The sequence below is a fragment of the Sminthopsis crassicaudata genome, chromosome 1, assembly GCF_048593235.1.
Source record: "Sminthopsis crassicaudata isolate SCR6 chromosome 1, ASM4859323v1, whole genome shotgun sequence".
Lineage (NCBI taxonomy): Eukaryota > Metazoa > Chordata > Mammalia > Dasyuromorphia > Dasyuridae > Sminthopsis > Sminthopsis crassicaudata.
In genome coordinates, this window is record NC_133617.1 from 590,935,542 (window position 1) to 590,962,237 (window position 26,696).

The following is a 26,696-nucleotide window of genomic DNA, read 5'->3' on the forward strand; positions in this document are numbered from 1 at the left end:
ATTGTGCTCTGTTGATCAGTGTTTAACAGTGGTCAGAGGGAAGAAGTCAGGAGTCTGGCTTCAGTTAGTAAGTTTACTATATAACTATGGTTGAGTTACAGCCCTAGACTAGGCTGATTAAGTTTGCATTCAAGAATGGGTAACTGAGGTTCCCATTGTACTTCTTCCAGGGACCTTCCTGTAAGGAGGAAAGATAGTGCTCCCATACTGTCAGCATGGATAGGAATTCCCCACAAGATCCTGGAGTGTTGGTCCAGATGGTGAAACTACTAGGGTAGAGACCCCAGGAGATGCCAACCATAACCATTGGCATGATTAGGCCAATGAAAGACTAGCTAGGCATGGATTTATAGTAGCAAATAATTAGTGGATTAAAGGGAGATGGTATGGACAGTCTTCAATGAACATAAACTAAAATGAATACTCTTATGGAGAGAAAAAGCAATTTTAAATGAGTTGGATTAAAAGAACTGACATGGCATGGTAAAAAAAAATGGATTGAGAATTAGGAGATCCTAGTCTTAGCTCCCCCACTGATCAATTGTGTGATATTGAGCAAGTCATTTTATTTTTCTACTCTGTAAAATGAAGGAGTTGAATGAAATGATTTTCACAATCCTTTCTCAAATTATGTGTGTCACAGAATCATAGATCAAAAGTAGGAAGTAGTTTTTCTACTGTATGTATATGCCTTAAATTCTTAAGAGAATATCATATCTAATATTATTAACAGTACATTAAAAAGCACATGAGAAAGGTAGATTACATACTAGTAAGAGAAGAAAAGTCAAAATGAAATAAGTATAAATATATATCCATAGGAGAGAGATAGAAGGATTTGTCATTGCTTAGCCTAATGATAGCTAAGAGGTGACTGAATTGTTGTCTATAAGTACATACAGGGTTTTTAAAGGAAGCTGAGGATCATTTCTATGTTTACCAAAGACTGAGTAAGAAAAAAAAAGTGGTTATCTAAGGAGAAAAGATTTTGATTGGACACAAGGAAGTACTTCCAGACTGTCTCAGGGATAAAATAATTTAGATCTTCCTTAGAGACCTTTAAAAGAAGAAAAAAAAAAAGCAAGAAATCCCCATGTTCTAGTAATGAGCCTAAAATCAGATAAATTACTGGGTTTCATGATCCATATATGACAGTCTTAAGTTGATTTCATGTAATCTTATTAAATTGGGAATGGATGGAGCTAGAAGTAGAAAGGTGAAGAGAACATATTTTTTTCTCTCCCATACATTCCCCACCCCCTTTCCACCCCCATGGAGCTAAACATGCTTCATATATGTTAACTTGACTTTTCCTTACAAAATCTTTCAGTATGTGAGGTGTGAGATAGATTTCCTGTCTCATTCTACAGATACAAAAACTGAAGCAGAAAAAGGCCTTCTGACCTCCCTAAGTTCACTTAGAAGTGGGTTTGGATGAGGGAAGTATTTGTAAACAGCATTGTTCTATTTTGCCTAAAAGGTCCCTTTTGTCTCAAAGGAGAAAATGTTTTTTAAAGCAATGGTGAATTGAAAAAGTTAATCACTGCCACTCATCTGTTTTTGCATTATTTACTGAAAAGTGAGTAAAAGTGAGGAATCTGGATTTAGAATTAAGCCTTTCTCCTTCTCTGTACTGTTATATTTCCCCTTTGATACTTATCCCTGGCACTGTGGAGGACAAATAATTGGTTGTAAAACTTTTTTCTCCTTAGTATAAGCTAGCACAGTGTGAGATGAAAGTCTGAGAAAAACCATTCTCAGACCTGTATCATATTCCTAGTATAATGTCTAGTGGATGATTGTATAGTTTGGTCTAATTAAATAGATTCAAGGGAAGCATTGATTAATAGAGTTCACTAGATACAGGTCTGCTGCCATTAGGGCTACTGATCATGCTGTGGCTCTTCAGAATAGTTGTATCATCCGAAAAGCTAAATGGACCTTCCAGTTCATATTAAGATAAAGTTTAAATGGGATCCCCAAACATCTTGTTATGTGTCTCTCTTTTCTCTCCCACCTCAGCTGAGATCTTAAGGCATCTGATATCATTCTAAAAGATTTATTATCTGGGGGCAATAAATAGGGAATAATATCTGAAAATACTTTTAAATGAGTAATTCTCTTTAGATTTAGCTTAGAGTTTTAATTAGCAACATTTTAAAGAATTCAAAAAATTTTCCTTGTTTGAGAACACAAGCATTTTGAGAAATCCCAGTATCATTCAAGAATGTTTTATTTCCATGCTATTCTCATCCATTAGCCCACTCCCCAAACTCTGAAGAACTTGGATATATTTAGAACTTTTAAGAGAAACATATCTACAATAAAACAGCTGTATTTTTAAAGGCTTTACCTAATGAACTCATCTGAAGTGGTTAATTATTTTGATTCCTAGAAGACCTCCCAAGAAGCAGCAAACCTTGGTGGTTGAATGATACTTCTGCTCTTCCAGCTTCCCTCCCAATTAATGACACTTTAAGTAGCCATCTCAGACAGAAGAGATCTGTCAGCACTGAGCGATTTGTGGAGACATTAGTCGTGGCAGACAAAATGATGGTGGGCTACCATGGGCGCAAAGATATTGAACATTACATTTTGAGTGTAATGAATATTGTAAGTTTTATCCCTCTTAGTTTTCTTATTTCTGATTTCTTTTGGCTAAAAAATTTAAAATGGGAATTTTCGATTCCTAGGGAAGAAAACACTTCATTAGACTAACATAGATTCAGTTTATTTCAAAATGCATTTACTAAATCTCTACTATATTCTAGGCACTAGCAATACAAGGCCAAAAAATGAAAGCTCTTGTCCTCAAGGAAGTTATATTCCTCTGATCATGAAAGAGCTAGTTGGAAAATGAATGTTTTGTTCTCTGAAAGAAGAGTGCCCCTGCAATTGTGTGGTTTCTATTGAATTGTTTCAGTGTTTTAAAGAGAATGTCAACTGAGACTGAGTCTTTACACTGTTTGTGAAACATTTTCCAAATCTTAAAGTTCTAGGGAAGTGCCAGCTGTTATTATTATGGTCATGTTTGAAATTATATATAGATAGTTAAATGTTATTGCTTAAGACCATTGCAAAAAAATTGCAGTAAAGAATTTCTTTTGGTGGGGTTATATAAAACAAATGCATCAAAATATTGTTGTATAGAGTTTAATTAGTTAAGTTAATATAGTTTTTGAAATGTCTTTTAAGATCTGCTTCATACTACTAGTTAGCTTTCTGATAAATTGTGATAAATTACAAAATTCTTTTTCTTTAAAACTGTCAATCAATTGTCCAGTAATTTTTGTCTGACTTTTTGTCTTTTCTTATTTTCTGGAGGTCAGGTTGCCAAACTTTATCGGGATTCTAGCCTAGGAAACGTTGTGAATATCATAGTGGCTCGTTTAATTGTTCTCACTGAAGATCAGGTAAGACTAAGTTCTCCTTTCAAAGACTTCAAGCCATAAAACTCAGGCTACAGTACTGTGTATTGCCACATAGACTACCTTACTCTCACTTTAGGAGAATGTATTTGACTAGGGACCTTAACTTTGAGCATTCACTATTTTAAGCAAGATTAAAACACTTAAAGGAATATTCCTCCTATGTCATGTTGGGGATATATGTTTGCATATATTAGCTGAATGTTATCAGTGCAAATTTGAGCATTTCAGTGGCAGATTTATAATAATGGTTCTATGTTTGCTTTTGCACGCGGATAATCTCAGTTTTTGTATTCACCTAATCGCTAAAGCTGGAGCTGAGAAGAATGCCTGCTCTGTAATACACTAGATGAACTCTAGGTCAGATTTTACAGAGATAAAAATTGGCAAGAGGAGATTATTCCTAGAAACCACTGCTTCTAATTATAGTCCCATTTTAGTCTTCAAAAGGCTTAACAACTGACCTTAGTAATTTGTTTGGAACATTTCTGGTATGCATGTTGTATTGCAGCCAAACTTGGAGATAAACCACCATGCAGACAAGTCCCTCGATAGCTTCTGTAAATGGCAGAAATCCATTCTCTCCCACCAAAGTGATGGAAACACCATTCCAGAAAATGGGATTGCCCACCACGATAATGCGGTTCTTATTACTAGGTATGGTTTGTTGCAAGTATTTTTCCTTTGATTGTTGTGTGTGTGTGTGTGTGTGTGTGTGTGTGTGTGTGTGTGTGTGTGTATTCTATAGTGTTATTATATTTGCTTCTACTTAAAGCTTCAATGAAATAATCAGAGAGATTATTTATTATTAATGAGAGCAAAGAGATTATTTATTGTTATTTAACCTTTGAAAATTAATGGATTAGTCTATTTAAAATGTTGACCAAATAGGAGAAAAGAAAGCTTTATGATTTGATTAAATTTCACAAATATATTCCCATCTACTTATAAGGTCAGGATTCACAATTATTTAATGGAAGAATCTATAAGATCAATTAAATTTCTGAATTGATGGTAGAGTGAAAAACATGTAAAAGCAAGAACATGGCCTCCTTTCCAGTAGCAGAAAGAAAAAAATTGGTAATAAATACCATGGTTGTCATTGTTCACAAAACACATTGACTCCTCAACCCCCAAGGTATTTTTAAAAATTTGATGAGGAGAAAAATATAGAGGAGTTATATTGTCCTTAAAAATGTCTGCAAATTCAAAGAGAATGCAAAGAATAAAATTTGTTATATTGTATGCTATGCAGCTAGCCTCTTGGGCAAAATAGAATCACTTTTTTATTTTCTAATTAAAATAACATGGAAAAATATGCTTACATCATCATAAGATAATTGCCTCTTCTAACCTCTTATCTGCATCCAATGGAAACCAAAAGCAAAAATGGAAGCAATATTGGTGTGGCCAAATTCAGAACTGGCTCTTTCTTTGTCTCCCTTATTCATTCTCATTTGCAGGGACATATTTAACATGTATTCCCTTTGTGGAGTTATAACAGATTATGTTGCTCTCCAGAGGCAATGAATAATAGGAGAAACTTAGCCAGAAGGTGAGCTGCAGTGTTGAAACCCAGTCTGAAATCTCTTTGCATTTGGAAAGTTTGCTCTGCTAATTGTTGGACTACTAAAATATAAACTGAACTTTTGATTCCTATGCTTAATTTCCTTAACTTCATTTACTTAATATTACAAATCAGGAAATGTTCTTATGCACCTCAATCACCGCTCTAATACCAAATATCATAAACAACATTACATATGGATCTTTTATGCATTTGTGGTTCGAAATATCAATCTAATAAACTTGGGTATCTCTGTCACCATGGTCTGTTTGGTTCTAATTCTCCTTTAAAAAAATCAGGCATTGTAGTGATTTAGCAGTCTTGGTGTCAGGTATCACATATGTACTTATATAATACATATCAGTGAAATCACTAGAGGAAAAAGTCCATTCTATGCCTTCACCAACTTAATCTTCAGGAATGTTTACATGTATGTTCACCACACATACACTCATAAACATTTCCCCTGCATGCTCTACACATTTCAGCACTCTTTCATTGAAGCATCAGCATTTATGATTTAATCTTTTGAATCAAATAACCAGAAGTTACACTAAGGGTGAATATTTATAAGAATTCAAATAATCAAATACAGCTGTGCTGTTCGCCACCCCTTACACTGGCTGTTACACACAGCTGTCTGAACTTGTTATCCTGAATTGGCTCAGCTCTCTCTCTGATCCTCTACAGAGCTTTTCTTTGCCTTTGGGAGCTCCTCTGAGTGGCTCCTTCCCAGCAATAGCCTTTGATGTCTGGTACTTGAACATCAAATTTAATTTTTAAACATTTCTTCTGATGATCCAGACTAGTTTGGAAAATGGTCTCAGGGTTTAATGAGGGTAGAATCCCGTAGAGATGAGTGCTTAGACCATTGTGGGTGGGTACTGGAACATACCCCATTGGGTGTCATGAGGGAGCACCCTTTGAAATTGTTGTTTTTGAAATCCGGAATGGGTTAGATCCTATTTTTGATTCTGGTCTCTGGATTTCAAGGGCCACAGGGTAGCTTCTCAGTGCTTGATGGCAGGTTCCTTCTGGTAGCTATTACACCAGATGCTCTTGAAATCCTATTTCTTAGGTAGGGCTATAACTTTCTCAGGGAACCGACTGGATTCATTTCTTTCTTTCTGATATGTGAAACTGGATGTATATTTAATCACTAATGCTACTTTTAGTGAAGATAATGGTGTGAACCCCACAGCTGAGATTGCATTGGTGCTAAAAATTCATTCTTGCAACTTACTTACTAGAATGTCTAGGGCTGTAAGCACCTCCTCTTAGAGGTAAAGTCACAAGTTATGTTCCCTTGGAATGTCAACTCATTAAAGAATAGGTATTCTCTGTACTTGTGGAAAATTCGGGCAGAACACATTAATACATGTGCTTATGTCTACGAGGGTCAGATTTGGTTCCAGGGATTTAAATGCTTTATATAGAAAATCATTTGGAATTTCTACCACTTGAAAAGATAGTATTTCTTCATAATACTTTTAAAATGAAAAAGCATAAAATGTTATTGTTTCCAATTGATAGTATCATACATCATTGTTGTTTTTCTTTATTTTAAATTGAATATCAATTTATTGTGTTTGTAAAGCCATCAAATAATACACTGACTAGTTGTTGGATCATACAAGGGAACAATTCTTCTGCAGTAATGAAGAATTTAAAAGTATTTTCTTCTCAAAATTAAGAACATAAAAATCTTTAGGGTTTCTTCATCAATGTTTTCAAATTGATAATGCTATTCCTTCTAGAAAAGAATATCTCATCTATCTGACAACTGTATAGGTTAGAATTTTAAAAGTTGGACCCTAAAATGCATAAAATGCGTGAAATTTTGATAAGAGAATAAATAATAATGATCTTTCATATAATTTATAAGGTTTATATTGACTATGTTTAGAAGACCTTTTTGTGGCATTATTAATATTCCTGAGAGATTTCAAGGCAAAGTATAATATTTTTTGATGGTAACCTACAATACCATTCTATCATTTAAGTTAGGAAATGATCAGTAATATATGCTGTGCCCTTGAAATTATAGCAGGAAAAAGAGGAGTTAGAAGAGGATAGATTTTTTTAAAGTAGGTATACCCTTGAGAAATTCCATTTTGCTAAAAATGACTACATTAAATATTTATATCTCTGTAATGAAGAAATGTAAATTGTTAGGTAGAATGGGAAATGTTACTGTGAGTTTTTGAGGATAGAATCTGAAACTGACAAACAATTATTGACTTTTAAAATTTCCACATGAGCTAGATATTTAGCTAGTAGCTGAAGTCAGGAAATATCTACCACAAGTTTAAAGTCAAAACCAATTTTCAAATCTGTTCATGGCAGAAATCTTCAAGCAATCCATTTATAGCCTAAAATTCAGAAACAGTTTATGGGGCTTAAAGTGTGTTTGCTTCAGTATTTAGTAGTGAACAGACTAATACACACATTTTCTGGGCTCACCCACAGTATAAACTTTTAGAATCATTATTTTCCTCTATGGTCAGGAAATTAAGAAATACATATAATTCATATATTTTAAGGTATTACCAGTAACATGTTTGTAAAAATTGAAGTTTAGGAATTGAAGTTTAACTCATTAATTATGGAGGCTTATTCTATTGCAATAATGAATTTCTTTTAAAAATGATTTGTTAATAAAAATTTTATCTAGAATAAAGACATTAAAAATAAATCTTTAATTAAAAGGTAGGGTACTTATCCTCTTACTGAGGTTATAGCCTGTTTTCTTTTATAAAGCTAGATTATGAATTAATTGAGTTGGTCAGCAGTTCCAAAGTCAACTTGTGTTTTTTAGATGGGGGAGGGAAGATTAAATGCCTATATAATTTACATGTTGAAACCTGGTTCAGTTTAATAGAACTTATTATATTAAAATGTATTTAAAATGATTAGTTGCTAACTTCCTGACTACATATGATAGGATAGATTGGAGATGGGGAGCAAATTGGAATATCACAGACTTTCAGAATTTGAAACTTGGAAAGGACCTCAATAACCATTTAATCTGTTTTCTGTACCAAAAGGATCTCTTACTATAATATATTCTGACCATTTGAGATCATTCAATTTCTACTTAAAGACCTCCAAGGAGGGGCAACCCTCTACTTTTTGAGGCAGGCTGTTCTATTTTCATACAGTTATAATTGTTAGATTTTTTTCCCTGATTATCAAGCCTTAATTCATATCTCTGTGAGTTTGATCCATGGCTCTCTGTAGCCAAAAACAAGTCTAATCTCTTCTCCACATGACAGCTCTTCAAAAAATTGAAGACAACTGTCATGTTTTCTTAATCTTCTTTTCTCCAGGCTATTTCCAGTTCCTTAGCTGATCCTTTACATCAGAGACTTGGGATTCATCACCATTATGACTCCTGATAGTTTCCAGTTTATCAGTGGCATTTTAAAATTAATTCCAAGAATCAAATATAACATTCCAGATGAAGTCTGGTGAGGTCAGAGGACAAGGGAATTCTCCCTTTTTTTGGAAACTGGGCCCCTTTTAATGCAACTCAATATTATATTAGGTTTTTTGAATATTACATCATATGGTCAAATCATATTGAGCTTGTAATCCACTAAAGCCTACCCATCTTTTTCTTGAATAATTGTTGTTTCTCTATGCCTGTGATGCTATTATGAAGTTGATTGTTGTATCCCAAATACACAACTTATGTGAATAATATATGACTTTTTGTGCCATAGTGCATGATTTTATATTTATCCAAAATTTACAATATTAGCTTTAACTTTATGCTTTTGGATTGTGGCTCTGGCATCTATTGTATTAGTCTCCCTCCCAGGTTTATGTCTTCTGCAGATTTGATGAGTATTTTATCTATGCCTTTACTCAATTATTGATAAAAATGTGAAACAGCGTAGAGCCAAGCAGAGATCCTTAGGGTATTCTATTGGAGACTTCCTGCCCCATCAACATTGAACCATCAACATTTGTTCTTTATCTGGTCATCCAACTAGTTCTGACATCTGGATCTTAATATCTCTCCATTTTCTCTACAAGAATAGTTTAAGATATTTTATCAAGTGCTCTGTTAAGATACAGATAAACACAATCTACAGCATTGCTATTATCTAATAGTTTACTACTCCTGCCTCCTTTCTCAACTCCATCTTTTTATTTTCTCCAAATCCCAGCTAAAATTCTTTGTTCTACAAGAAACCTTTTCCAACCCCTTTTAATTTTTGTGTGTTTTCTTTATTAATTATTTCCTATTTACATACTATATAGTTTGTTTATTTACATATTTGTTTGCTTGTGGTCTTACCTATTATATTGTGAGCTCCTTGAAGGGCATCCTGTTGTTCAGCACTTTGTAGAGAGCCTAGCACATAGTAGACATTTAGAAAATGTCTACTGATTGACTGGAGAAAAGAAATGAAACTAGTTTGACAGGACTTATTTTTGATGAAACTAGATTGATGATGCTAGATTTGTGTAACTATTGCTTCCTTTTTGAAATGTTCACCATTTCTTTTATTATCTATTAGAGCAGGGCTTCTTAAATTTTTTCCATTTGTGACCCCTTTTACCTGAGAAATTTTTACATGACCTCAATTATATAGGTATGTAAAACAGGACATTTAGTGATAATAAATCATAATTTTGTGACTTCCACATTCATCTACAAGACCCTACATGGGGTTGTAAACCACAGTGTAAGAAGCTGGGTAGAATGTCCCTAAGAATCAAAGCAAAGCTCTTTGGTTTATGGTTTGCAGACTTTAAAAAAAAAAAAAACATTTGCCCTGCTCTAATCTAAAGGTACTTCTCAATTTTCCATTATTTTAAAAATATACTAACAGTAGCTCAGCAATCACATCTGTTGGTTCTTTTGGAATGCAAGGTTGTATTTCACTTGAGCAAAGTGACTACTTTTATCATAAGCAGCTAGGTAGTATAGTGGTTAGACCTCTGGCTGAGGTCCGGAAGATCTGATTTCAAATCTAACCTTCAATACTTCTAGCTATCTTAGAAAGTTATCTATGCTAACAAGTCAGTTAACCTGATGCCTCAGTTTCCTCAACTATAAAATGGGGATAATAATAGGATCTACTTTCAAGGGTTGTTGTATAGATAAAATGAAACAATACTTGTAAAGCATTTGGCATATAGTAGATACTTAATAAATACACATTCCCATCACTTTGTTCCCTTACCATCTTTATCTTGGGTACTAACTCCCCATCACTCATTAAAATTTTTTTCAGTTATGCTTCTTTGTGACTCTTGACTTCTTATGGTATGCTTGATCCTTTAAAATTATTTAAAAATAGAGATTTTTTTTTTTGGTAGTTGAATGGACACAGATACTGTGGAAATAAAAAGGACTTCCACAGACCTATCAAGAACTTAGATATTCTGAAAGCCTTTTTATTAATTAGCAAATGTCAAATAGGCTATTCTAGCTAAATGGCAATAATTATATAAGTAAAAAGTCTATTGTCTATCATTTGTACTTGAATTAAGTCTTCCCTTTCAGATGAGTTATTTAGCAGTATCTTCATGTTTGGTGTTGAGATGTATTTAAATAATGAAGATTACCTCCACTTTTCTAAAGAGATACTTAAAAACAAACAAATTCATAAAGGTGATTGGTATTACAAAGTAAAGACTTGATTTTTATTTGCTATGGTGAAATATCTATAAACTTTTATTAGCAGTAGATTTACATTGCAGAACTAAACTTCCAGGAGGGGGAAAAATTTTTTTCATGAGAGGATTTCTACTTAAAGTCAGAATTAATGATATAAATGAGAAAGGAAAAATACTTGCAAGCAGTAAAAAAAAATGCTTCTTCAGTGATTAGTTATGATATATTGTCTTGATTGAAGTTAGAAATAAAACCTGGCCCCATTACACATTCTACTCATCATAGAGAAAAAAAGTGAGTGAAAAATACTCCTGTTTTAGTATTAGTTAACTTCCCTTTCCCCTATCCTTTTAAATCAATCATTTGCCTTTCAACTGTAGGTCTCAGAAAGGGTCATAAAATCTATTCAAATGATAGTTTTTCCAGGAAATCTGTTTTGTAGTAATAGTTTGGGATTTGGTCTGTTAGAATATTCAGTTGTTATTTTGCTGTAGAACCATAGATGCCTCTGTTAGTAGAAAAGGCTTATTTTTGCCATTTATGGTTTATAAGAAATGAATTTTGCAAACTTAAATTATTTATAAAAATATTTAACAACTTATCTATTTGTTAACCATTAAAATTATAAAGATAATTTTAACAAATTTCAAAAATTAAATATAGTTATCTTAAGTTAATACTAATGCTGTGGGTTATAATGACTTTGAAAAGTATAGCTTTAGATACTTCTTATTTTTTGAACTGAAATGCTTGATACAGTTATACATAATTAGCACATCTGATCAGCATTAAGAAAACATTAATTTTCTAATCCACAAGCATTTTTCCCCTTGGGGTACCATAGAGTAAAGACTGGCTTTGAATGAAGAATGCACATTTTTTTGTACTTGATTTCTGATCTTTTAATTTAATGACTGGCCTTAACTAAAGCTACATCATTATTGGCATCCATTTCAAAAATGCATTCTGTTTATTAATTTGTTGGAAGTAGTTTTCAAAGTGATTAGGACTGCCTTCAGATGAACTAGCTGGCTGGCATTCTGAGTTGTGTGCCTAGCAAGGTCAAAGCTAAGAAGTGACCCTAAAGAGGAATTGTCTGGACATTTTCTAATCAATAACAGGTGCGAATATGGCTGAAGGAATATCATACAGAATTTTGTTAGGAATGAGTGTATCACTGTAGTAAGTCCCTTATGTAATTATGAATTTAAAGGTAGCTTAAAAATGAGTCTCCAATAGATAAAATGTTGCTTTTTAATCAGAATGTAAAAATGGAATATATCTCATATTTCAAAATTTTGGACACTGGAAACAGTTGTTCTTAATTATATAAATATGTGATTTCAGGATACTCCATCTAAAGAGCAATAATGGATTTGGTAAGACTAGCTTTCCATAAAGACATTAAAAGTGGCTTTAAATAAAAAATTGTTATACTTTTGTGATTAAAAAAAAAACTAAAGTATGACAAAGAGATAAAATAGAAGTTATTATGTCATATATTTATGTTAAATTTAAAATATACACAAAAGATATATGGAATAATCTGTGGGGCGATAACAAAGAGGGTGATGGATGAAAATATTTAGGAGATAGCAAATGAGTTTAATGTTGAAGGAAGCTAGGGATTTTAAAACATAGAAATAAAGAGGTAATAAATGTATTGCAAGCATGGATGATAATCTGGGTAAAAGTAATCTAGGTTGTTTGGTGGGTAGTTAAAATTCTTGAAATTGAGTAATATGTAATTTACCAAAAAAGGTGAACTAGAGTTATCTTATGAAGAATTACAAAAGCCAAACAGAGAAGTTTGAGAGTCATTGAAGCTTCTTGAGAAGAAGGCTAGCAAAGAATTTCTTTTGCCAGATGAATGAAGATTATATTTAAGACAGGGGAGACTTGAGAGGTATATCAAAAAAGCTGTGAGAGGTGAAGTGATAAGGTCAGAATTAGAGTGGTTGTGATGTGAATAGAAAGAAAGTAATAGAGGAATAATTATGAGAGATATGGTTAAAAAATGATCAGAAACTGATTACTTGGAGAGGGGGTAAGAGAAAGAAAGAGAAAAAAATCACTGTTCCTGCCAAAGCTTTAGTTCTGTATGATTCTAAGGAAATTGGTTCTCTAACTGAAATAAGGAAATTAGGAAGAGAGGTGGGGTTTTTGATAAAAAAGATAATTGAATCTATCTCAGGAATGTTGAGTTTAAGAAACTAACCAAGATCCAGTTGGAAATAACTATTAAATAATTGGTCATATGGGACCAGGGGTCAAGAGAGAGAATAGAGCTAGACATATTGATCTGAGAGAGTGTTTATATATATATATTGTGTGTGTATATTTATACACATACATAAACACATACATATACATATATATACATACATATATATATATATATATATATATATATATATATATATATATATATATATATATATATATACATACATACATACCAAAAGAGAGAGGGGGAAGAGAGAGAGAAAGAGAGGGAGAGAAGGAGAGAGTGGGAGGGAAGCAGGAAAGAAAGAAGAAAGAAAGGAAGGAAAGAAGGAAGGAAGCAGTCCAGAAGATTTAGGTACCAGCCCAAATCCTGATCATGGGTGAGGAGTAAAGGGTCGGCATTCATGAAGATGATCAAATAGGAGTCTGTTTATTCAAAATTTTCTCACCCTTATATATCCTAATACACTTAAATAACTATAGCACACTGCACTTGTGCTAACTATAGGATACTGTGCATGCGGGACCACATAAACAACTTGCTAGTGTGTGCAGATGTTTCCTTGCTACTTTGTATAACTCTGCTTTAATTATGCACTTGTCACACCCCCTGACTTCTCAAGAAGGCTGAGATGCTCCTGGGGGGAAGAAAGAGAGAAAGATGCTGATTGAATCCATGGGAGCTGAGAATGAATTGTCTTTTCTAAATCACAAAGTATAAATCAAGGTTCTTTACTAATAAGGAAAAATGATATGGAAGCTTGAAAAGAAGAGGTTTATTACAACAGTGGTGGAGGGTGCAAGAGTCTATTGGACAAGAATAAAAGAATTGCTTTTCTGTAGTGGGAATGATTCAAGGATTTGACAATATAAAGGATTTACAGGTAGAGTAGACACAACATAGAATTACTTAACCATAGTGTCAAATTGGAAAGAGGAAAAGATGGACTGGGAAAATGCTGGTACTCTAAACCAAAATAGGAGAGTTGGAAAGAGTGTGGATTTGAGTGGAAAGATAATGAGTATTGTTTTGAACATGTTGAGTTTAGGATGCTCATGGGACTCAAATTTGAAATATTCACTAGGCAGTGGGTGATATGGGACTTGAGCTCAGGGGAAAGACAAGACTTATATATTTGTGTGTGTGTGAGTGTGTGTGTATGTATGTCATATATATGTATATATATATATATGTGTGTGTATATATATATATATATGTGTGTGTATATATATATATATATATATATATATATATATATATACACATATCTACACTGACAATCATTGGCATAAAAATGATAATTGAACTCATGAGAGCTTCTCAGCTTACCAAGTAAGATCATATAAAGAGAAAAGAAAAGAAAGCCCAAGATAAAGTATTGAAATGTATTAAATTAGCAGGTATAACATGAATAAAGATAGAATAAAAGGATATTGAGAAGGATGGTGGGACAGATAGGAGAAGAACCAAGAAAGTGCTGTGATGAAAATCCTGTGAGGAAAAAATATCCAGAAGGATTCTAGTAAATGTATCAAATGATGTAGAGCAAGAATGATGAACATTGATAAAAGACTGCTAGATTTGATGATTAATTTGATGATATATATATTATATATGTATGTATGACTTTTTCAAAGAGTATAGTTGAGAGAGGAGGAAAGAAAAAGCTGATAGCTAAGGAGAGATGGCATAAAACAATAAGAGGTTTTTTTGTCTTTTGGGGTTTTTTGAGGATGGAGATTATAGATAGAGAAAGAACTAGTAGATAGGAAGAGATTGAAGTAATCAGCAAGAGAATACATATGATTTAGAGGGCATTGTGCTGGAGACATGGGAAAGGATGAGATCAAAAGTACTTTTAGAGAGATTGCCCTTAATAAAAAGGATTACCTTCTCCAGAGACTGGGGTTAAAAGCGGAGAGTGAGTGGATGGGGGATGATAATCAACAAGTGTTTAATAAGTGCTTAATATCTTATCAATTTAAGTGTTGGAGATACAAGTAGGAACAGAAAGAAAGACTATCATTGGTCTCAAAAAGCTTGTTGTGATAGGAAAGACAGTAAATAGAAGGAAGGTAAAAGGGTGAAATGAAGCTACTTAGTGATAACAGCAGAATGTCACTTGGAGGATGAGACATAGCTGGCCTGGGTATTCTTTTGAAATTGAAGGCTCTAGGAAGAGTCATTCCAATCAGAGAGAGAGAGAGACTAAAGGGGTGCAAGATATATCCGGTGTATGAATTTCAGGGCTGAAGTGAATTTCCAGGAGCAAGAGATTTCTGGGGCCTGATAGAGGAGGAAGTGTAGAGTATAAGCCTGAAGAGGAATGAGAATGTGTGATAAGGAAAATGAGAGAAGGAGTTTACTTTGAATGGCCTGGATTTTTCTGGTAAAGTATGAAAGGAAGTCTTTCAGCTGGGGATAGAGAGAGGAGGAAAGGATGTTAAGGATGGTTTGGAGAAAAGATTTGGAACAACCTCTATGGTGAGAGATAGAGAAAGTAGACTGAGCAAGCAAATGTCAACCCTTCTTTTCCCTCCTCCATTTTGTAAATGAGGAAACTGAGTCATGGAGGGAATATATTATTTTTCCAAGGCTACACAGCAAACAAGTGGCAGAAATGCTGACTGAACTAATATTCTATTGTCTATAAATCTTCCCTTTGTTCTCAACATTAATTAGGCCTTTATTTAATTTTGGAGTTTGAGAAGGACAGATATTCAGCCATGGAAGGTACTTTATTCAGTGCTGAGGAAGATTAAAAGAAATGCTTCTTGTTTTCAGAGAGCTTTCATTCTATTCTATTGTTTTATGATCCCTTCAAAGACTCACACCGGGACATAGGCTATATGAAGGAAAGGCTGGGAAAACTGGGTTTGTTTAACAAAGGGATGATAAAGCTAATGATAGATATAATGATAAAGCTAGGGAGACCTGAAAGTATTTCATGTATATGAATGGTTATTTTCATAAGGGAAGACTAAAGTAAATGTCTTCTTATATTCTGTCAGTGGAAAATAAGCTTCTAGAAGGAGGGAATTGTTCTTTTTTTTTTTTTTTTTTTCCTTTATATTTCCTTTGTATTCAATACAATGAATAAAATTGAATTCATTGACGGCAGCCCAGAGAGAATGGTGTACAGGGTAGCTAAGAGGACTTTTTTTAGAAGAGAGAAGAAAGAAAGAAATATTTATGTTGCACCTACAATGAGCTAAGCACTTTTTTTTTGGCAAATATTATTTCATTTGATCCCCTCAACTTTTTCAGAGTGCCACAACTAGAAGTGTCTGAGGTTGGATTTGATTTCAGTTCTTCAGGAGACCAGGCCCCATACAATCTCTGCTTTTTACTGTAGCATTTGTAAAACACTAAAATGTCTTGCCAACACAAATGATGTACTTTCCTTTTTCTGGAATTTTAAAAGAAAGGGGAGCTAGATCACTTTCTTGGATTTTGGAAACAGCTCTACTCAGAGGCAAGGGAATGAACTAGGTGTTCATGGACTGATCCAACTTAATGATTCTGTGATCTCTTTTACAACCGATAAGATAAAAAAAGTGTTGCTTCTTGAAGTCACTTCCAAACCTGCTGGAGAGGAAGGACATTTGATAAGAAACTGTTGGCCTTTAATTCCTCAATGTGGCATTTTTTTTCTTTCTTAACTTCAAAGGATTTCTAATGTTATTTGTTCATAGAGGCCATAGAAGTTGGTATCAGTGAGATTTGAGTGAATGTCATTCCACTCACTACCACTTGTGTAATATGTACACAAACAAATCCAGTTCTTTTTTTTTCCCCTTAGGAAAATCTTTTGACTTTTAGAAAAACTTATTAATATTATTATTATAAAATTATTATTTATTTATTTAATGCACATTGCTTTATGAATCATGTTGAGAGAGAAAAATCAGCGCAAAAGGGAAAAAATCATGGGAGAGATAAAAAACAAAAAACAAAAAAGAAATAAGCATAACATGTTTTGATTTACATTCAGTCTCCTTTAGTTCTTTTTCTGGATGCAGATGGCATTTTCTATCCCAAGTCTATTGAGGTTGCTTTGAATCACTGAACCACTGAGAAGAATCAAATCTTTCATAGTTGATCATCATACAATTTTACTATTACTATATTTATTCCTGGTTCAGCTTGTTTCATTCAGCATCTGTTCATATAAATCTTTCCAGGCCTTTCTAAAATCAGCTTGTTCGTCAATTTTATAAGACAATATTCTTACCTTACCTTAATATGCCATAACTTATTCAGTCATTCCCCAATTGATAGGCATTACTCATTTTCCAATGTTATAAAAGCTCTTAAATGGAAGCAAAACATATAGGAAAATCCCATTTAAAAAAATGTAATCTGGGGACAGGTAGGTGGCAGAATGGCTGGAATGCTCAGAGGCTTGAGGCAGACAGGAGGATCTGAATTCAAATCTTATCTCAGACACTTATTAGATGTGGGAAGCTGGGGAAGTCACAACACCGATTGTGATCTCAAAATGAAAAATAAATATAAGCTGTTAGTTAGTGCCTTATACCCAACGTTCAAACATTTTAAAAATGTTCTCAAAAACTAAGGGAAATTTAGAAATCACTTAGTCAAAAGAGGTTGGAAGGAGGTGTAAGGATTAAGTATTGCATCTAAAATATGGATCTAGTTATTCTATCTTGAAGTCTCCTGTCTAAAGATAACTTTAGATTCTTGTTTCCTCATTCCGCTAATTTATTCAGGTTTATTCATTTGCTTTTACCCATAGGCTTAGACTTGCACATATGCTGAGGCTAGCTCTGGCCTTGGACAGGAAAGCTATAGACTCTACCTCTGGAGTGTGTTAGTTAAGCATCATGTATTATACCTTCGATATCTGATGACTGTTATTCAGATCCTTTGTTTAGATTCTGATCCTGTATAAGCAAGATGTTTTTGGTTCTATTTGTAAACCTTTTGGTTCTTGGCCTCTTGACCTGAGAAGACACCTGTAACGGCAAGTTAAGAAATCTGAGTTTTAATTCTATTTCTCACTCTAATGAATGATGTCGCCAGCAACAAGAGAGTGAAAAATATTATGCTTCAGTCTGCATTCAGGTAATATCAGTTCTTTCTCTGGAGATGGAGAGCATGTTTCATCATGAGTCCTTTGGGAACATTATATTACTGAGAACAGCTAAATCACTTATACTTCATCATACAATATTGCTATTACTGTGTACAGTGTTCTGCTGGTTCTGTTCACTTCACTCTGCTTTAGTTTATGTAAGCTTTTTAGATTTTCCCAAAATCCTCCTGCTCATCTTTTCTTATAGCATAATGACATTCCAATACAATTATATACCACAACTCGTTCAGCCATTTCCTATTTGATGGTCATCGTCTTGATTTCCAGTTTTTAACCACCGCAAAAAGAGCTTGCAGGTAATTTTTGAGGAATGCATTTATTCATATATTGAATGATACTCATTTATCATATCATAATAAAAATACAGAAACACAGAATTTGAGGATCGAAGGAGCCTCCAGTGGCCATTTAGTTCAACTTATATACCAAGGGAATTCTCAGTAAACCATGCCCAACATTCTGGATTACTATATTTACTAGCATAATTCTTTCTCCCTTTCATTTTTTTAAAATGAACATTAAAATTGTGTTTTCTCTAGTTTCTATCCTAGTCTTTTCATTGAATGAATTGGGTGTAGATGGGTGTATCATTTGGTGATGGATGTTTCTTTACAGGTAAGCCCAAGCAACTATGTAGACAAGAATATTACTGTAGACATTTGGTGACTCTCTAAAGATTTGATAATAGCAGCTGATGAGATATGATGCAGTGGTTAACTTTTTCTCAGTTATTTTCAGCAAACAGAACCTACCCATCTTCAGGATTCTTTAACTGTTCCCACAGGTCTTCCAGAAATTCAAGATTCATGATGCTTTCATTGGCAAATGATATGATAAATCAATATTTTGTATTTCTTAATGAAAATCCAAGGCAGAATTATCTAAGAGGGCAAATCTGGTAATGTAAAATGAAATTCTAAATTGTCTATTATTTTAGTCATGTTTTCTCCAAAATTAAAGGACAGAGATGATTGTTGTCATTGCTGTTAAGAAATGAGACAACTGGTAAGAATTGTAGTCACGCACATCTTAGCTGCATTATTCACTCCCTGTACTGTGAATAAGTACTTCATTCTGGAATTTCAAGGTTGATATTGTTTGAGCTCCTTGTATGTACTGCTAAGATACTAAATGTGATGGTTCCTAATAATTTTTGGAAAATTTCAAACCTTCAGATTCAAGGATACTTTATTTTAACCCCAAATTAGTATCTTTGGGTCCAGGTGTCTTCCCTCCAGGAATCCTACAAGCAGTGGTTTTAATTGTGCTATCAATGTTCCACTAATTAGTGACCTAATTAGGCATTCCTTAGCATGGTGGCAGAAATAACATGTAGGCAGCCAAGGATAGTCAATCTCATACTCCTTTTGGCTTCCTGTTTCTCATTGGCTGTGTCTCTCTCAGGGCCTCTTTTTCACCTTCTCAGCTGCTTTTCTCCTTCATGTTTTGATTGCACGCTTTAGTTGGTCTCCTTGGGAAGAAAGCTTTTCTTCTTTTTTGGAGAAGTGTCGAGTAAATGGGCCCCTTGGATTTCACCCAGTCTCTATGGGAAGTCTTCGAGGTTGCCAGATACTAAAGTATTTTGTTATATAGCAGGGAGAGACCCCCAGGAAAATCAATTACATTTTAAAAATTAAATAAGCTACTTAGCACTTTTAAGAAAAAAAATAAAGCACATTATCTTTCCAGCTTGGAGGAGCATGTAAATTAAAGGGCCATTTTGGTTCTTGGCAGACAAATGACCCCCTGAAGCCCTTTAAAACTGTTATGCCTCTCTTCCAGTGACATGCAAGAAACATTTGTTTTCTAATGGAGATGTCAGTGGTTCAGTAGACTGATGATCATATTCAGGGGCATGAATGTTTCTCAAATAAAAGGACACTAAATACAAACACTATCCAAAATCTTTGCTTAGGCCAGCTTCCTAAGTGGGAATAATGGAAGCAACATTTTGACAAAATGGTTTTTGGGTTTTCTTGAAATGAACCCTTTGCTTTTCAAGTTCTTTTATTCCTAGTAAGATACAATTTCCTGTTTCTCTCTAGTAGGGGAAAGGCTTGGATCTTGCTGGAACAAAAAAGATTCTGTTGTATCTCTTCTTGGCCATGATTTGCAAAGCAAAGATTTAATGAACTATGTTTCAGTGTTTAGAAACAGGTTATTTAAGCTCCTCTAAAACAGTTCTACAAATTAAGTAAAATGTTGCTTTGCAAACTGAGTTTTGATTGATACATTGCCAAAATTTCACACACCTCCAAGTAGCTGGATTGTTCATCTCTTTTTGCATCTCTTACAAAAATTATCAGTTTGTGCATATGAATGAATCAGAATGTCCATATGAAAACACACCACAACTCTGAACTTGCCACCATTATGGAGCTTGTCCGTTGTTTTATAAATGAGAAGAGTTAGCCAGTTGTAATCAGCACTGGCATGAGTAAGTGGGACATTTCCGGAGGAAACAAAAACACAAGAAGATTGAGGGGGGGTTTGAAGAAACTATAGAATTATTGTGTTGGAGACTGGGTCTGTGGAGTAATTTGATTTAACTGGCTTTCTTATATCTGAAGATATATGTAAAACAAAACTGAAAGAGGTCATGAGAGATAGCAGAAGGTAAGGAAGAGAAAGGAAATGACATGATAAAACTAGAAATGACTGTTTTGTTCCTTTGCTCTTTTCTCATTTCAGTCACAGTTTTTAAATAAATTCATTGTGGAAGCACAAAGAATTAGCTGCTCATGTTTTGAAGCTGTGTCTATATGAGCACAACACTGACTATTATTAATATTTTGAGGGAATCTTTCCAATTTTCAAGATGCAGGAAGGAAGTCAAATTCTTGGCAATTGCTGCTGGTTCTCCTTGTTACTGTCTTCAGAATGGGAAACTTTATAGCTAGGACAGGAACAAGATTATATTTCAACATGAGGATGAGAGAGGGGGCTACTTCAGGGTAATCCTAGTATTGATTTGACTTATTTCCAGGCCCAGGAATTCTACTTCATCCATACTTGTGAGCACACAATACCTAGAATAAAGAAGTTTTTACAATATGTTAGTCAGTCAGAATTCATTTTGAAATGCCGAACTGGACATTTGAGGAACTTCCAGTGGGGACACATTGGAAAACAATAAAAATTTGGAGTAGTGGTCTGGTGTCATGGAAGTACAAGAGGTTTCGTCCATTAGTGAAAATCTATTAATTATAAGAAAATCAAAGGAAATAAATTTGTGATTTCCTTCATATAGAGAATTCTTTCTACTAAATTGTAGTTCTACTTTTTGCAATATTAATGTAGAGAGCTTCCTAAAGCCCTGAAAATTTAAAGGACTTGCCAAATGGATTAGCGTGAGAGAGATTTGAGGTGATCATTCAGAGCCAGTAAATGACAGAGGCAGGACTTTGACTTTGAGGCCAACTATCCAAATGCCTCTCAAAGAAAATAGATCAAGGAGGAAATTTAATCTTTACATGTAGGCACATTGAATGATAAGATTCCTAGACACTTTGGCCATTTTCTTCTGCAGAATAATCATCTATACTTTCTCCTTTTTTGTCTGTGTCTTCTCAATTGTTAGTCTTACCCTTATTCTTATCTGATATGGATTGGGAATCATCTATAATTTATTGTCTTAAAAAGACTGAAGATAATGAGAGATTAAATGATCTGTTCTGTATCACACCACCAATTATGTCAGAATTAGTGCTTGAACCTGTCTCCAAGGTAGCCATCTAGCTACCTGTGCAACACTCTCCATCAAATCACAGTGTACTCTCTACTTAAAATTACAACCCACTCAGAAGTCACATTAAAACCTTCAAACACTTCAGTTATGGCTTACTAACAGACATTAGTCACCTATCCAAATTAGGGAGGGATTTGAGTAATTTAATCTCTGAAATAGTAGCCTTTAGGCTCTATCTGTCTAGGTCTACACTCACTCAGCTATGGGATCAGAATCTTTTCTTTGTCTCTTCCTCCATTCCATCTGCCAAGTATTCTTCTCAAAATGGAAATACATAGTTAAGAACATGCCAATGTAGCCCAATTTAGTTCTTATGATTTTATCCTGTTAGGGGATATTTGACTCAAGCACTATGTCTATATTAATATTCATGTCTAGGTATTATAATCAATATACCATCTCACTCAATTCAATTACTAGTGTTTGGAAATAGAAGTGGTGAATTTGTCTTTCCAAAGGACAACACATTAGACTCATAGTCTATCTTTATGTTTAGAAATGATATTTTAGTTTAGATTTCTTATTTTGGTTCATTTGCCTTTTACATACTGATAATAGTTTATAAGATCAAGCACATCACAATATATGCATTATTTTATTTAATCTTCACAATAGTCCAATGAAGTCAACAGTAGAACTATCACTACCACCTTTTTACAGATAAGGAAATTGAGTTTAGAACAGGTCAAGCAAGTTGCTCAAGATTACACAACTAATCAAGGTAGAACTGGGGCTTGAACCTGCATCCTCCCACTCAGTCTAGTGTCTTTTACACTAAATCATACTACAACTAATGATGAGAGGTGGAATTTATACAGCTTTTTAAGGTTTGCAAAGCACTTTACAAATATCTCATTGGATCCTCACAACAACCTTGGGAGGTAGGTACCATTATTATCCCCATTTGACAGATGATGACACTGAGGCAGACAGATTAAGTGAATTACCCAGGTTTCACACAGGTGGTAAATGTCTGAATCTGAATTTGAAATCAGCTCTTTCTGATTCCAGGTCCAAGTGTCTAGCCACTATAATGCCTAACTGACTCTCTTCAGTACTAAATAAATAATATATTCATTCTGGTCATAGGCTACATCTCATATTTGGTTTCAGAACTTAGTTTTCTATTTTCTATGTATTATATTTATATTGTTATTAGTATCTGGTTTTAGAACTAAGAATATTAGAGAAGCTAAGGGTATATAGAAGCCTCTATCCTTTCTTCCTAATAACACTTCATATTTTTTCAATAATTCTGTTATGGTACCTAGGGCCACACCTCTCTACACGAGCACTGGATAAAGCCCAGGATCAGGAAGAGCTGAATTCAAATCAGGCATTTATAAGCTATGTGATATGGGGCAAGTCACTTTACCTCTATCTATGACCACAGGTTTTTCAAATGCAAAATGGGAGTGGTAACAGCCTCTACTTAGCAAGGTTGTGGTGAGAATCAAAGGAAGTAATATTTGTGAAAATACTAAGCAGGGTACCTGGCACATAATAGACACTAGATGAATGCTTTTCCTTTTCCTCCCCTTCCATACCAATCTAATTTTTAAGTATATCTCTAAAATTAATTAAAACTGACAATATTTCTCTTTCTGATCTGAAAAAAATATTCTCAAATCATCTTGTTTTTTCATGTTACATGCAGGGCACCATCGTATAAAAAGAAAAAAATGTTTGATTTGGAATCAGAGGACCTAAATATGAATCCTGGTCTTTTACCTGCTACTTGTGTGATCTCAGGCAGGTTACTTGTGCCTTGGTTTCCTCATCGGTAAAATGAAGTAGTAGGGCTTGACCACTGAGGTCTTTTCCAGCTCTGAATCTAAGATACTTTGTCTATAAGATTAACTTCTTGCAATTTTGTGGTTAACCTATAAGGGACCTGCTCTGAGTTTCAGAACCTATCTCTCTCTCTACTTTATGGCATATACTTAATTACCTGAACTCTAAGGTCCCATCTAGATTAACTCTATAATCTTGTGATTCTACATAGACCATTTCATTTTTCTTTGGGACTTCCCTAAAGTAATTACATAGAAGATTTTAACTTCTGAAATGAGGAAAAGTCTTCTTTTATCCCTACCATCACATTACTTGTCTTTAGGATTGGCTTATTTAATTTTAGACGGTAGGCATTTTTCCTGGAAAGTATGTACATGTATATTTAAGTAATTTTAATTAATGAATTCACTGTTATAAAGGAATCCTTTTTTAAAGCAATGACTCATTTAATAATATATGATGTCTATATAATTTGATAATATAAATCATCTGTAATTTATCTCTCTGTATTGTGTTTGGATTTTCACAGGTCAGATTTTCTTAAAGCAAGCTACTCTTTTATCATCAGCTAAACTTACTTCATCTGTTCTATCTCTTTCCAAATCTTATTTTTTCATGGAATAACTTCTTCTGCATTATTTTTTAAATACTTCAGTGCCTCATGAAGAAGTTAGAAAGAACACTGTACTTGAAGTCAGGAGAACATGGAGAACATTTGTTATATTTATTAGCTGGGCCACCTTGGACAATCATTTCTCTCTCAGTCTTAGTTTTCTTAATTTGTAAAATGTGGTTAATAACATTTCCATTAACTATCTTACAAAGCCTTTTGAAGTTATTACTTTGTCAGTCTTAGGGCAACACAGATGTGAATTCAATTAATTTAATTTAAATTATATCATTAAAACTGGAGAGAGTGGAAGCTGTATTTTGTAGTTCAGTGTTTCCAGACCACGTGAACTATTTAATTTAGGACAGGTTTTGACCAGAAACCAGGAAGATCCTAATCAGAACCGACCAGAATTGGCAACTGCCTACATGTCATAATTGGAAGGATGTTGAAAGGCTTCCTTGTACAAAAATATCACCCCCACAGGCCTTGTCATGGTACCTAAAATTCCTTTGTAAATCCTCATTTGCATCAGGGCATTGAAAGCTCCTGTGGCCTTGGGAGGAAGTAACATATTAATCTATCATCAATTATTAACATTTCAGCTCAAACTGGTTTAGTTTAGTTTATTTCCCATCAATTGCAGGATCCTCAGGTAATATGACATAAGATAAAGAGGGCATTTGGAAAGGTGGAGAATATGGATTATAGGGAATGCATGGCAAGATGAAATTGGGCAGGTTGGTAAGGAAGCTAATGGAGAATTGGCTTGTATCTCAAATTAAAAAGCATGGAATGGGCTTAATAAGTATTAGGAAGCCACTAAAACTTCTTGAGCATGAGTGACATGGTGAAAATAGTTATTTTACATAGAATACTCTGGTTTCAGTGTGCAGGAAAGGAAGAATAATGGAATCAGGAAGATGAACTGAGAGACATTAATTCTGGGAGGGATTGAAGTTTAAAATAGGAATATCTGAGCTACTTATTTAGGCTGTCTTTTGCCCTCCAAAAAATGATCTGGAATCAGAAAATTTTGAAAACTCTCAGTTTAGTCGTTCTCATTCCTCAGTGTTCAAAAGAAACTAGTAATCTAGTAGAAAATCTTTTGTATACTTCCTTGTTCTATGTATAGGATTAATTTTTTTTTGTTAAAAATTAACCTTTTGTATGTGTCATGAACCCCTTTAGTAGTCTGGTGAAATCTAAGGACCCCTTATCAGAATAATGTTTTGAAATGCATAAAAAGCAAAAGATGGATTACAAAGGAATCCAATTACATTGAAGTTCCTGGATCCCAATTTAAGAACTCCTACAATAAAGGCATGTTGAACTGAGAGGAGACAGTAAATAGGATAGAATATGCTTCATTTCAGCCATGTCCATGATGATATCTGCCCATGATATGTTGCTTTATTGGTAACTTTCTGTTAACTGGGGGCTTGCTTGTCAGGAGCAACATCCTTTTTTGAAGGTTTTTAGTTCTCAGTTCTATTCCTGTGTTTGTTCTCAATTTAGGTTAGTGACCACTGACCATATATCACAGAAAATGCAGAATATTGTTTTGGCTAAAAAATATGATTGACTTTTTTTCTCCTACCAGTTGTAAATAACTGAGAGCAAGAGAGATTAAGACTTAAAGGGTAAAATTTCTTACTTTTCATATGACTTCTTGTAATTAATGTTCATCAACAATTGATTAGAAACAATGCAAGCATTTCTGTGTGGGAAAAAAAAGCAGAATGTTATAATAGCTGGAAATATTGTCTAACAGTTTGATGAGAACTCACAATTTTTTATCCTTCTTTTGAGAACATGATGCCACTGACCTACCATTGATAGGACACACCTTTTCTGCAGAGGTGATTTATCCATGATTAACCCACACACTCACCTATTGCATTAATTTTATTTGCAATATTCTATACTGCCTATGGCTTGTAAAATTGTGAAATTTGCTCATGATGGAATTGGACCTGAGAATATGTCTGTGAAGTTAATATTATTCTCTAATCCAGATATGTCAAATTCAAATAGAAAAAGCTACTTACTAAATCATACACAAAGATCCCTAAATATTACATTGACTTAGAAAACTCATATGAACACTTTCTAAGCTTGATTTATTTATTTACATTTTGTTAAATATTCTCCAATTACATTTTAAATCTGGTTTGGTATAGGAAGGTAGCTAAATTATTATTATTGTTATTTATTTATTTATTTATTTATTTTTTGCTGAGGCAATTGGGGTTAAGTGACTTACCTGAGGGTCACATTGCTAGGAAGTGTTAAGTGTCTGAGAACAAATTTGAACTCAGGTCCTCTTGACTTCAGGGCTGGTGCTCTATCCATTTCGCCATCTACCTAGCTCTTCATATGCTTTTCTTAAGCAGATAATTAGCTACTGACAATCCTTTATAATCAACTAGTTCTATGCATATTTGTTAGTTGGTAAACCAGTGTTTTTAATAATTGATAACTTTTTAAAAATTCAATAATATTTCATTTTTTCCAATTACTTGTAAAGATAGCTTTCAACATTGATTTTATTTTTTCTTTATTAATTGC

General features: G+C 33.8%; 1 protein-coding gene across 6 annotated transcripts in view; it reads left to right on the forward strand.

Annotated features, from left to right (window-relative positions):
- The window catches only part of ADAMTS6 (ADAM metallopeptidase with thrombospondin type 1 motif 6), a 335,951-nt gene that overhangs the window by 40,388 nt on the left and 268,867 nt on the right, over nucleotides 1-26,696 (forward strand). For 5 of the 6 annotated variants that reach the window (XR_012484781.1, XM_074282407.1, XM_074282406.1 and 2 more), the window contains exons 5-7: nucleotides 2,396-2,613; nucleotides 3,330-3,413; nucleotides 3,940-4,085. Coding sequence is in view for 5 of the 6 variants with exons in the window: in XM_074282407.1 (XP_074138508.1) it covers nucleotides 2,396-2,613; nucleotides 3,330-3,413; nucleotides 3,940-4,085 (448 nt within the window). In the remaining variant the exon portion in view is untranslated. The remainder of the gene's footprint in view (nucleotides 1-2,395; nucleotides 2,614-3,329; nucleotides 3,414-3,939; nucleotides 4,086-26,696) is intronic. The other variant, XM_074282408.1, reaches the window with a different exon arrangement.